We start from the raw sequence: 12,527 nt of genomic DNA on the forward strand, positions 1-12,527 counted from the left end.
CATCCCTGCACTCCAGCCTGGGCAATAGAGCCAGACCTTGTCTCCAAAAAAGAAAAAAAGCATATTCACATTTACATTTAAATACACATATATGTATACATAGAAAAACTTATTGGAAGTATATGCACCTCCCCATCCACACAGAAATTCCCTATGGCTTATTTGAATCTTCTAATCTTTTTCTGCTTGCTAAGTATGTACTACTACCTATTGTGGGGAAGGGAAAAGTCATTATAAAAGGTTTTTAAAATATACTTTCCCCAAGAAGTCACCAAACACCTTTCTAGCAGGCAGAGAAAAGGTGTGAATGAGCTGAGTGGCTTGAATCTCACCAGAAAGCAGGGCAGTGGGCAGAGGAGACGAGTTCCACCCTTTTCTGTGGGGCCTGACACTTCCTCCACCTTACCTAAGCCATGTGGGTTCCCACACAGCCCTGCCATTCTGGAGGGAAAACAAGGCGGACTCAGAGTGCACAAAGACCTTCCTCCCCTCTGCAGGGCAGTAGCTGGCCAGGCGGCTGGGGGGCTGCCACCCCTCAAGAAAGCCAGGGCCTGTCAGAGCCCCTTTGTGGAGCCCCCAGGGATGAAGTCAGTCTCTGCCCAAGAGGCAGATGTTCTGGCTCTGGGCCTTGAGAGGGTGGAACAGGGCAGGGTGGTGCCTGGACACCAGCAGGAATGCAGTCGCAAGGCCCGGGGACATGCCCAGCCCCGAGGACAAACTGTGGCCTGGCATGCAACAGGGGCTTCCCCACTCGCCAGCAACTCATAAGGCTGTCTTTGAGCAGCCAGGGTGGTGCCTCCAAGCATCCCTGGTCTACAGGCTTCTAGGAGAAGCCTGAGCTATGTTCTCCCTTGTCTTTCCTTCAGCCCAGGAGAGAGCTGCCTGAGCACGGCTCTGGAGGGGCCTCTGCACTCAAACACCTTCCTGCCCCACTTTGGCCAAGAAACAAAGGCCAACCTTCCAAGGAACAAAATGAACCTTCTGCCAAAACAGCGGGGCAGATTTTCACCAAATCTGGAGGAGATGTTTGGAAAGGTCTCACTGAAAGCATAGACTGTGCTTCAGGTACAAAATTTACTCTTGATTTTTTTTTTTTTTTGAGACAGGGTCTCACTCTGTTACCCAGGCTGGAGTACAGTGGCATGATCTCGGCTCACTGCAACCTCTGCCTCCCAGGTTCAAGCAATTGTCATGCCTCAGCCTCCTGACCAGCTGAGACTACAGGCGTGCACCAACCACATCTGGCTACTTTTTTGTATTTTTTGTAGGAACTGGATGTCACCATGTTGCCCAGGCTGGTCTCAAACTCCTGAACCCAAGTGATCCACCTGCCTCGACCTCCCAAAGCGTTGGGATTACAGATAAAAGCCACTGTGCCTGGCCTACTCTAGATTCTAGAAGGAAACCAGGGTTGGGGGTGCACCTCAAAGATTTAGGCTCATTCTTCCTCCAGAGTGGCTGAAATGGCCACAGAGAGAGGCCATGTGACTCTTGGTTAGGGAGAGATCATTTGGGGAAGAAAACAAAGAGTGGTTTAAACATTGGCCCCAAATCAAATGTCACAAGGACAGATGGAGCCAACTGCACGTGAAGATTGGCAACGTAGCTGCTCTTTTCCCGGGCAACTGGCAGCTCTAGACAGAGAGCTCCTTGCCAGAGGCAGCAGAAATGTATTTATTTAACTAAGGCAAATGCTTCTCCAGACCCGCAGCCCTCACGGTGGTTGTGGCAGTAACGAAAATAATAAGTCCTTAGTCTGTGTTAAGCACTTTACTTGCTTGTCTTGTTTAATTTTCACAAACATCTCTGAGAAGTAGGGATAATATTCCAATTTTATAAATAAACAAACTGGGTTGGGTACGATGGCTCATGCCTGTAATCCCAGAACTTTGGGAAGCCGAGGCGGGCAGATCACTTGAGTCCAGGAGTTTGAGACCAGCCTGGGCAACATAGCGAGAGACCCCATCTCTTTAAAAATTACAAAATTAGCCAGATGTGGTGGCGTGCACCTATAGTCCCAGCAACTTGGGATGGTGAGGCGGGAGGATCTCTTGAGCCCGGAAGTGTGAGGCTGCAACAAGCCATGATCGTGCCACTACACTCTAGCCTGAGTGACACAGCAAGACTCTTGTCTCCCCCAATAATAATAATAAAATAAATAAACAAACTAAGCACTAGAGCAGTTATATCATTTCCCCAAAGGTTACAGTCACTTGCGACTAAGTGCCAAAGCCGGAAAAAAGGTAGAACCGGGCTTTGAACTATCAGCCCCTTCCTAGCCCACCAGGTAGGAAATCTGGATGAGAAGGCTGTGCCAGGGAGGGAAGCAGTCACTGGAGTGGGCAGCCTCTTCCAGGATTCTGAAGACACAACAGGGTCCTAGGAAAGCAAGTGTGGGGCAAGGAGTGTAGGAGCAACACCAGAAAAGTCAGTGTGAGTTTGGGAGATGTGGAGTCCTGGGTTTGAATCCCATCTTTGTCTTTCCCCAGTCGAGTCTACATCCTGCGGTTCTACTCCCTGGATCTACACAAGAGAACACACACAGAATCTCAGAAATGCGCACATGAATGTTCCCAGCAGCATTATTCATAGTAGCCAAAACAACCCAGATAAATGGACAAATCTAATGTGGTTATATACCCACACAATGGATGATTACTCAGCCATAAAGAGGAATGAGGTCCTGCTACATTCTTCAACATGGATGGATAAACCTTGAAAACCTGATGCTAAGTAAAAGAAGCCAGTCACCAAAGACTCCATTTGGATGAAGCATCCAGAACAGACAAATCCAGAGACACAAAGCGGACGAGTGGTTGCTGGGGACAAGAGGGAAAGGGGGAGTGGGGAGTGACTGTTCACAGGCATGAGGTTACTTTTTGGGGCCATGGAAATGTTCTGGAATTAGATAAAAGTGACGCTACACAACATCATGAATATAATAAAAATCACTGAATTGTACACTTTTTTGTTGTTTTTATTTTTATTATTATTTTTTCAGACAAGGTCTCGCTCTGTCACCCAGACTGGAGTACACTGGCGTGATCTCGGCTCACTGAAACCTCCGTTTCCCAAGCTCAAGTAATTCTCCCACCTCAGCCTCTTGAGTAGCTGGAACAACAGGCTTGTGCCAACATGTCCAGCTAATTTTTAAAATTTTTGTAGAGATGGGGGTCTTACTATATTGCCCAGGCTGGTCTCAAACTCCTGGGCTCGAGCAATCGTCCTGCCTCGGCCTCCCAAAGTGCTATGCCTGGTCTGAATTGTACACTTTTTTTTTTTTTGAGACACAGTTTTGCTCTGTTGCCCAGGCTGGAGTGCAATGATGGGATGTCGGCTCACTGCAACCTCCAGCTCCCGGGTTCAAGCAATTCTCCTCCTATCTCAACCTCCCAGGTAGCTGGGATTACAGGCGCCCACCACCAAACCCGTCTAATTTTTGTATTTTTAGTAGAGATGGGGTTTCATCATGTTGGTCAGGCTGGTCTCGAACTCCTGACCTCAGGTGATCCACCCACCTCAGCCTCCCAAAGTGCTGGGATTACAGTCGTGAGCCACCGCACCCAGCCTGAACTGTGTACTTTTAAATGGTGAATTGTATGATACGGGAATTAAATCATGATTTTAAAATTGCCAACAAACAGTGGCACCTATAAAATAAGACAACCACACCATGTCCATGGGAAGGTGCTTGGAGGGTTAAATGTGCTGGTGTGGTCAAGACTTGTGCGGTGCCTGGCACAGAGTGAGGGCTCAGACACAGCAGCTATACCATAATAAATCACGTCAACACTCGTATTGGCTTTCTGCCTAAAACACAAGGAGGGGTGTGACACTGGAAGAGGGGTAGCTGGGCAACAGTGCCACTGCAGCCCTCGGCCAGGGCCTGCCACCTCCCTTCTCTCTAGCAGAGAGCTGTCTCCATGGCAACCACATCAGCTCAGGCCAGAGGCTCCTGTTCCCAGCCGGGTGACAGCACCACTTCGGCAGCCTGTCAGGATGGCAACGGCAGATCGTGATGATGGGACTGAGGCTCTGGCAGAAGAATTGCTCAGGGACCCTCGTCTCCATAGAAACCATGTCAGAAAAGAGAGGGAGGAGGGAGAGGATAAACAGCAAATAATAAACACAGGCTCCCGCCTTCTGCGCACAAGCCTGGGACACCACAGGGCACGTGAGGAGAGCTAGACCAGCCTCATTGACAGCAGCCGCAGAGGGATGTGAGCCAGTGTTTCTTGAGCACCTACTCTGTACCAGGCACCACAAAGAGCTCTTTACAAGTCTAAACTCTTTTAAAATTTCACAAATAAATTCCAAATACTTTCTTTTCTTTTTTTGAGATGGAGTCTCGCTCCGTCCCCCAGGCTGGAGTGCAGGGGCGCAATCTCGGCTCACTGCAAGCTCCGCCTCCCAGGTTCACACCATTCTCCTGCCTCAGCCTCCTGAGTAGCTGGGACTACAGGCGCCTGCCACCATGTCTGACTAATTTTTTTGTATTTTTAGTAGAGACGGGGTTTCACCATGTTAGCCAGGATGGTCTTGATCTCCGGATCTCATGATCCGCCGGCCTCGGCCTCCCAAAGTGCTGGTCTTTTCTGTTCTGTTCTGTTTTCCTCCCTCTCCCTCTCCCTCTCGATGCAGGGTCTCACTCTATAGCCCAGGCTAGAGTCCAGGGGTGCCACCATAGCTCACTGAAGCCTCAACCTCTTGGACTCAAGCAATCCTCCCACCTCAACCTCCCTAGTAGCTGGGACTACTGGCATGCACCACCATGCTTGGCTAAATTTTGCATTTTTTATAGAGATGGGGTTTTGCCACGTTGCTCAGGTTGATCTTGAACTCCTGGCCCCAACCAATCTGCCCACCTCTGCCTCCCAGAAGGCTGGGATTACAAGCATGAGCCATCATAGCCAGCTTCATTCCTTCGTAAGGTTGAAGAGTTTTCCATTACGCATGTACACTACACTATGTCCATCCACTCATCCGTTGATGAACATTTGGGTTGCTCCTATCTTCTGGCTATTGTGAGTTATGCTCCTCTGAACACGGATGTGTAAATATCTCTTTGAGTCTCTGCTTTCAATTCTTTTGGGGATATACCTAGAAGTGAGAATGCTGGATCATATGATTGTTCTGTTTAATTTTTGAGGAACTGCCATACCATCTTATTCTTTTAAATTTCTTCATAGTATTCCATAGTTACATAATCTTATTAATGATCCTAAACAACCTCATAGGCTACATACAGTTATCACCCTGTTTCATTTATTATTTATTTATTTATTTATTTGAGACGGAGTTTTGCTTTTGTCACCCAGGCTGGAATGAGTGCAATGGCGTGATCTCGGCTCACTGCAACCACCACCTCCCGGGTTCAAGAGATTCTCCTACCTCAGCCTCCCAAGTACCTGGGATTACAGGTGCCCGCCACCACGCCCAGCTAAATTTTTTTTTTTGTATTTTTAGTAGACACAGGATTTTGCCATGTTGGCTAGGCTGGTCTCGAACTCCTGACCTCAGGTGATCCACCCATCTCGGCCTCCCAAAGTGCTGGGATTATAGGCGTGAGCTACTGTGACTGGACCCCTTTTATTTTTTTTTTTTTTTTTGAGACAGGGTCTCACTCTGTCTCCCAGGCTGGAGTGCAGTGGTACAATCTCACCTCACTACAGCCTCCACCTCCTAAGTAGCTGGGACTACAGGCAGGCACCACCAAGCCTGCCTAATTTTTGCATTCTTTATAGAGACAGGGTTTTGCTATGTTGCCCAGGCTGGTCTTGAACTCTTAGGCTCAAGAGATCTGCCCACCTTGGCCTCCCAAAGTGCTGGGATTATAGGTGTGAGCCACCATGCAGGCTTTGCTTGTTTGTTTGCTTATCCTGATGTCACAGATAAAGAAACTGAGACTTAGAGAAGGGAAGTGGCTTCAGGGTTCCAGCCACATCTCTGCTAAGTACAGGCTGGGTGAACTCAGGCAAGTTGATCCTCCTGGAGCCTCAGTTTCATCACTTGTACTGTGACCTTAAGATGCTTTCAGAAATTGTCTCCCCTTTTCACTATCAAGGGTAGCAGCAGCAAGACGGTGTGAAGAGGGTGCTCTGTGTTATGGGCCAGGCAGTGGGAGCGGGCAGCTGAATGAAGGGAGGGGCTAGCCACCCTTAGCAGCAAACGCCTCCTCTCCCTGCACACTGAGAGGGTATGGCACATCACACCAACACGCCCAGTGGGAAGGATGGCTGGAGGAATGTTCTGGCCTCAGGCTGTGGTGTCTCAGTCCAGGGACATTGGCAGGCTCGCCCTTGGGGGAGGAAGGCAGGCAGCGCCTGCAGCGAGGAGTGTGCCCTGGAAGAATGCACGATCCTCATACCTCATCAGCAGGCAGAGAGCTAAGGCCTGGCTCTGCCTCTAGGGCCAGAAGCCACCCCAGACCATTTGGAACACAGACCCCTGGAACGGGGGGATTCCAGCCTTTAAGGGACACCTAGGTTGATGGTTTCTAGCTGGCATTCTGCAGAACCCCCTCAGCCCTGCATGACCTTGAGGTCATCCCTCCCTCTCTCAGGGGCTGTTTGCTCATCCATAAAATGGGCATGACTGCAACCTTGCTAGCATGAAAATGTTTGAGATAAACTGTCAAGCAGGGCGCATAACACACTGTATACCCAACACACAACAAGAGGAGGAGGTCTGCCGGGGGAGGAACTGGCATGAACAAAGACAGACAGGATTGTGTCTCACGGTCACATTGAGGAAGCACCAATACCCCAGAGACACCGGCCTGAGACCCAGCCCCTGCACTGACTTCACACCAAATGGCAGACCTGGCAGTCTCTTGCAGCCACTCCACACGTGCGTTATTCCTGTTGGTCCTCACAATGACTCAGGGCACCACTGCCCCATTTTACAGGTAAGGAAACCGAGGCACAGAGGGCTGAGCCCCATGCCTGACATTGTTGCATGTTTTCTCAGTGAATCCTCCCACAGTGGCTGTGGTTCTTTGATGAATGACTCTCTCTCGTTACCCTGTGAGCTCCCTGAGGACAGGAACTGGGTGTATTTTGTTCACCATAGTAACCTTAGTGTCCAGCACACAATTTACACAGTAGGGGTGCTCAGGAAATGCATGCTGGAGGAATGAACGAATAAACGACCTTGCCAGGGAGGCATAAGCTGCCCATTTCCCACAAGTGGGGGCTCGCAGAGACGCTGGCTTGTGGGGGCTTGCATACGCCCGCCTGCCCTAGGGTGGCCCTGCTGGATGCATGAAGTCCTCACCTCTCTCGGTCGCTCCAGCTCCGTCTGCAGCACCTGCTTAGCCAGCTCAGTCTCGATGAGCCGCTGACGAAGTTCTTCATTCTCCTCCTCCAGCCGCGCCCGTTTCTTCTCCACCACCTCGAGTTCCTTATGCAGCCGCATGGAGATGTCCTTAGAGACCTGTGCAGGGGTGGGCGAGAGAAGGCTGTGAGGAGGCTGAGGAGAGCCCCCACTGCAAGTCCCATTGACCACCTGACATTCACAGCAGGGCAACCCCAGAGACAGACAGGTTCCTATCGCATCACTGCCACGCTGCAGACGAGCAAACTGAGGCACAAAGAGACCAAGAAACTCATGAAGGAAGCAGCAGAACCAAAACCCAAACCTAGGTACCACAAGCTCCCAGTGTCTGTATCACAGCACAGCCCCAGAAAGCTAGGAAGACCCTATTCTCAGGAATGCCTTTTCATTTACCTGGGGCTTTTTTTTTTTTTTTTGAGACAGGGTCTCACTATGTCTTCCAGGTTGGAGTGTTGTGGCGCAATGATGTCTCACTGCAGGCTTGAACTCCAGGGTTCAAGCAATCCTCTCACCTCAGCCTCCCGAATAGCTAGGACTACAGGTATGCATAACCACACTTGGCTAATTTTTGCATTTTTTTGTAGAAACGGGGTCTCAGCCGGGCATGGTGGCTCACAATTGTAATCCCAGCACTTTGGGAGGTCGAGGCAGGTGGATCACCTGAGGTCAGGAGTTCGAGGTCAGACTGGCCAACACGGTGAAACCCCATCTCTACTAAAAATACAAAAAATTAGCCAGGCGTGGTGGCAGGTGCCTGTAATCCCAGCACTTTGGGAGGCTGAAGCAGGAGAACTGCTTGAACCAGGGAGGCAGAGGCTGCAGTGAGCCGAAATCATGCCACTGCACTCCAGCCTGGGCAACAAGAGTAAAACTCTGTCTCTAAATAAATAAATAAATAAAAAGAAACAGGGTGTCACTATGTGGTCCAGGAGAATCTTCAACTTCTGGCCTCAAGGGATCCTCCTGCCTCAGCCTCCTGAGTAGCTGAGATTATAGGCATTAGCTACCGTGCCTGGCTACCTGGGCTCTTCACACTTCCAAAGCCTCTCCCAGCCACCTCTTACCCAGTCCTCACAAAAGCCTGTAGGAGGGCCAGAAGCTTTTCTTAAAGGGAGAAGACTGAGGAGCCGGGTACAGTAGTAGCTCACACCTGTAATCCCAACACTTTGAGGGGCTGGACACGGTAGCTCACACTTGTAATCCCACACTTTGAGAGGCCTGAGACAGGAGGATCGCTTGAGCCCAGGAATTCGAGATCTGCCTGGGGAACATAGCAAGACCCCACCTCTACAAAAAACCCAAAAGTTAGCTTGGCATGGTGGCACACACCTACAGGCCCAGCTACTCAGGAAGCCAAGATGGAAGAATCACTTGGGCCCTGGAGTTCAAGGTTGCAGCGAGCTATGATTGTGCCACTGCATTCTAGCCTGGGCAACAGAGCAAGACCCTATCTCCTAAACACAAAACAAAACAGAGAGGGGATTAAGCTGCAGTGGAAACCCAGAGCAAGATGGGCCCAGACCACTGAATCCCATCTCTGCCAGTGACCAGCCTGTAGTCCTGGGCAAGTCAATTTCCCTCTCTGCACCTCAGTCTCCTCAACTATAAAGTGAACACAGTAATAACAGGATCAAACTTACAAGCCTGACAGGATAATTGAACCAGCTACTGCACAAAAGCCTTGGCCTGGGGCCTGCACAGTGAGTTCTGGGTGACTGGTGGCTGCTGCTCCAAGGAGCTGAAGCCCAGAGAAGGGCATGATGGCTGGAGGTCACAGTGTGACCCTGAGACCTGTATCTAGTTGTCTGGGATGTAGAACAGGCCCGAAATGACAAAGGGCAGGCAGATGTCCAAGTCATCCCTACAGAAAGAAGATAGAGGAGCTGCAATCTCTGATCCTGGTCCAGGACTCTGTAGCAACAGCACCCCATTCCTGGCAGACACCCTCTGTTCTGTTCCCTGCTGGCTGGTTGAGGGAGGTCAGGAAAGGAGGCCTGCAGGGATGAGGATGGAAGGCTCTTCTGAGCTGGGAAATTGCAACCAGACTTCATCACTGTGTAGGCTGGGAACTACTGTTTGGTGAAGACTTACTGCATGCCAAACTCACCCATCTTCACCCCAATCTTACCCCCATTTTACAAGGAAACTGGAGGTCAGAGCAGAAGTGACTCGCTCAGTGTCATGCAAAGCCAGTGTGGGCTGAGCTGGGCTGGAAGCCCCAGGGGTTTGGCTGAGGGGCCGGTATTGCCCAGGGTCTCCCAGAGGTGCCCGGGTTTCTCTAGCAGGAACTCCATGTGGGGCAGAGAGCCCAGCGCCCTGTGCCTGCTGGTCTCGGAAATGACTGTGGTGCCTCCTCCCTGCCGGAAGGGAAGAGGGCCCTCCCTGGCTCTGTCTTCTGCCTGGGCCCAAGCCCAGCTCGGCACAGCCCCCTTGGCAGTGTATGAGTCAGGCTAGGAAAAACAACGACCGAAAGGAAACCAGGCATGGCCTCTCCCTCCCTCCATTGCCACTGCCTCTTTCTGCCCCTGAGGATCTCGTAGGACAGCCAGGAGCGGGACCACGAGGCTCCTCCCACAGCCTCTCTGGGCACCAGATCTTCCTCATCCATAAGTGGGGAGAACAACCCCTCAGTATCAGAACAAGGGCTTTGCAGATTGGAAAACTAGATTCAAGCCCATTCCAGCATTTACTGGCTATGTGACCCAGTACAAGTTATTTAAACATGGTCCCTGGTTTGGGGCTGGTTAGGTCACCCAGTAAGCCCCTGTCCTGATCAACTCTCCATTCACTCACTCACTCCTCACTCATTCATCCTGCTTAAGCACTTGAGGCAGGAGCGGTGGGGTACAGAGATCAAGGCCGCAGACGTACTTGGCCTCATTCACATCTATGTGTCCCAGCAGCAGCACAGTGTCAGGCACACACTAAGTGCCTAATAAATGCTTGTTGGATGAACAAATAAATCCAAGGGTCCAACAAGTGAAAAGAGAGGGAGATGAACAAGTGAATGACTGAATATACATGGGGAGTGGCAGCTGCCCTCAAATGCCAACTCCACCCACTGTCTGGGAAGGGCTGCACTCCTGGCTGGGGTGAGGGCTCCTCTCTCAAATGAGCTCCCATCTGGGCCAGCTCCTCTCCACCTGCGGGGATGCTGTGTTTCCACCATGTCCTCCACCTGGGGAGGCTACCAGTTCCCATCAAGAAGTCACAATCCATGTGGATTTCTGGATCCTCTGGGGTTCATGAACAACTCTGTGAATTTCATCCCCTCCCATCTCCTCCATGATTCCCCAGTTCTCTTCTGCCCCATTCTCCTTGGAATCCCTTTCCTATTTACTCTCTTCCCCTGATGGCTGCTATATCAAAAGAAAGCACAGGCCGGGCACGGTGGCTCACGCCTGTAATCCCAACACTTTGGGAGGCTGAGACGGGAGAATTGCTCGAACCCAGGAGACGGAGGTTGCAGTGAGCTGAGATGGCGCCACTGCACTCCAGCCTGGGCAACAGAGCAAGACTTTGTCTCAGAAAAAGAAAAAAAACAAAAACAAAAAAAACCACAACTCCAGGCAGCCAGACTAGGAGGCAGGAGCACTGTGGCCTGGCCTCGTCCCTGCTCCTCAGTGAGCCTCAGTGGTCCTGGGACCCCTCGGCCCTCACAATTGATTCACAGAATCAGTTAGCACATTCCCCGGGCGGGGGGGGGGTCACCACGTGCTTTTCATCCCATTGGGAAGCACTTTGATTATTATCCCCATTCTGAGGCTCAGAAAGGAAAGGTCACTTCCCAAGGTCACACAGCTAGGAAGGCTATAGAACCAAGGTTTGAAATCGAGTGGGTCAACTCTGAAGTCTCACTCTCAACCTGATCCTGCCGTATAGGCCCAATGCGTGAAAACACATTACATTAACATCAACAATAAAAGTATTAATAATAAACCCCAACAGTGGGCTTACTGTGTCAGGCGCTTGAAGGGCCCCACGTGTCTGTCTCATTTGATCCTCCCAGCTACCCTCAAGGTAGGCGGGTTGAGATGCTAAGGGAGGCGCGGCAGCTGCGGCTTCCGGAAACCAGGGCAAATCCCCAAAGCACAAACAAATGCACTCAGCCATGAAGTCACTGTTTACAGCACTAGGGCCTGGCTCCTGCCAAGTGCAACTAGCAGCCTCCAGTCCCTGCTCACCAGGCATCAGGCCCCTCGGCTCATGGGCCTCTGTCATCCTGATCCTCAGGGAGAGGGATGGGAGCTCTCACAAAAGAGCAGCCCCTGGCCGGGCATGGTGGCTGATGCCTGTAATTCCAATACTTTGGGAGGTCAAGGTAGGAGGACTGCTTGAGGCCAAGAGTTCAAGACAAGCCTGAGCAAAACAGGGAGACTCCCATCCCTATAAAATTTTTTTAAACAAGCAGGGCATGACGGTGTGTGCCTGTAGTATCAGCCACTTGGGAGGCTGAGGCAGGAGGATCCCTTGAGAGCCTTGAGACCCTTGAGGTCAAGGCTGCAGTGAGCTGTGATCGGCCACTGCACTGCAGCCTGGGTAACAAAGCGAGACTGTTTCAAGAAAGAAAGAAACAAACAAAGAAACAAGGCCGGGCCAAACAAGGCAGGGCGCGGTGGCTCACGCCTGTAATTCTGGCCCTTCAGGAGGCCGAGGCCAGCGGATCACTTGAGGTCAGGAGTTCGAGACCAGACTGGCCAACACGGTGAAACCCCGTCTCTACTAAAAAAAGACAAAAATTAGCTGGGCACGGTGCTATAATCCCAGCTACTTGGAAGGCTGAGGCAGGAGAATTGCCTGAACCCGGGAGCTGGAAGTTGCAGTGAGTCGAGATCACGCTACTGCACTCCAGCCTGGGTAACAGAGCAAGACTTCATCTCAAAAAAAGAAGAAAAAAGCGGCCGGGCGCGGTGGCTCAAGCCTGTAATCCCAGCACTTTGGGAGGCCCAGACGGGCGGATCACGAGGTCAGGAGATCGAGACCATCCTGGCTAACACGGTGAAACCCCGTCTCTACTAAAAAAAAAAATACAAAACTAGCCGGGCGAGGTGGCGGGCGCGTGTAGTCCCAGCTACTTGGGAGGCTGAGGCAGGAGAATGGCGTAAACCCGGAAGGCGGAGCTTGCAGTGAGCTGAGATCCGGCCACTGCACTCCAGCCTGGGCAACAGAGCGAGACTCTGCCTCAAAAAAAA

At 51.2% G+C, this 12,527-nt stretch overlaps 1 protein-coding gene across 1 annotated transcript in view; it reads right to left on the reverse strand.

Annotated features, from left to right (window-relative positions):
• Window positions 1-12,527, reverse strand: part of MTCL2 (microtubule crosslinking factor 2) — an 81,521-nt gene that overhangs the window by 39,539 nt on the left and 29,455 nt on the right. The window contains exon 3 of the mRNA XM_017859094.1: window positions 7,276-7,434. Coding sequence (XP_017714583.1) covers window positions 7,276-7,434 — 159 coding nt within the window. The remainder of the gene's footprint in view (window positions 1-7,275; window positions 7,435-12,527) is intronic.

Source organism: Rhinopithecus bieti, unplaced genomic scaffold (genome assembly GCF_001698545.2).
Source record: "Rhinopithecus bieti isolate Rb0 unplaced genomic scaffold, ASM169854v2 scaffold_38981, whole genome shotgun sequence".
Taxonomy (NCBI): Eukaryota; Metazoa; Chordata; class Mammalia; order Primates; family Cercopithecidae; genus Rhinopithecus; species Rhinopithecus bieti.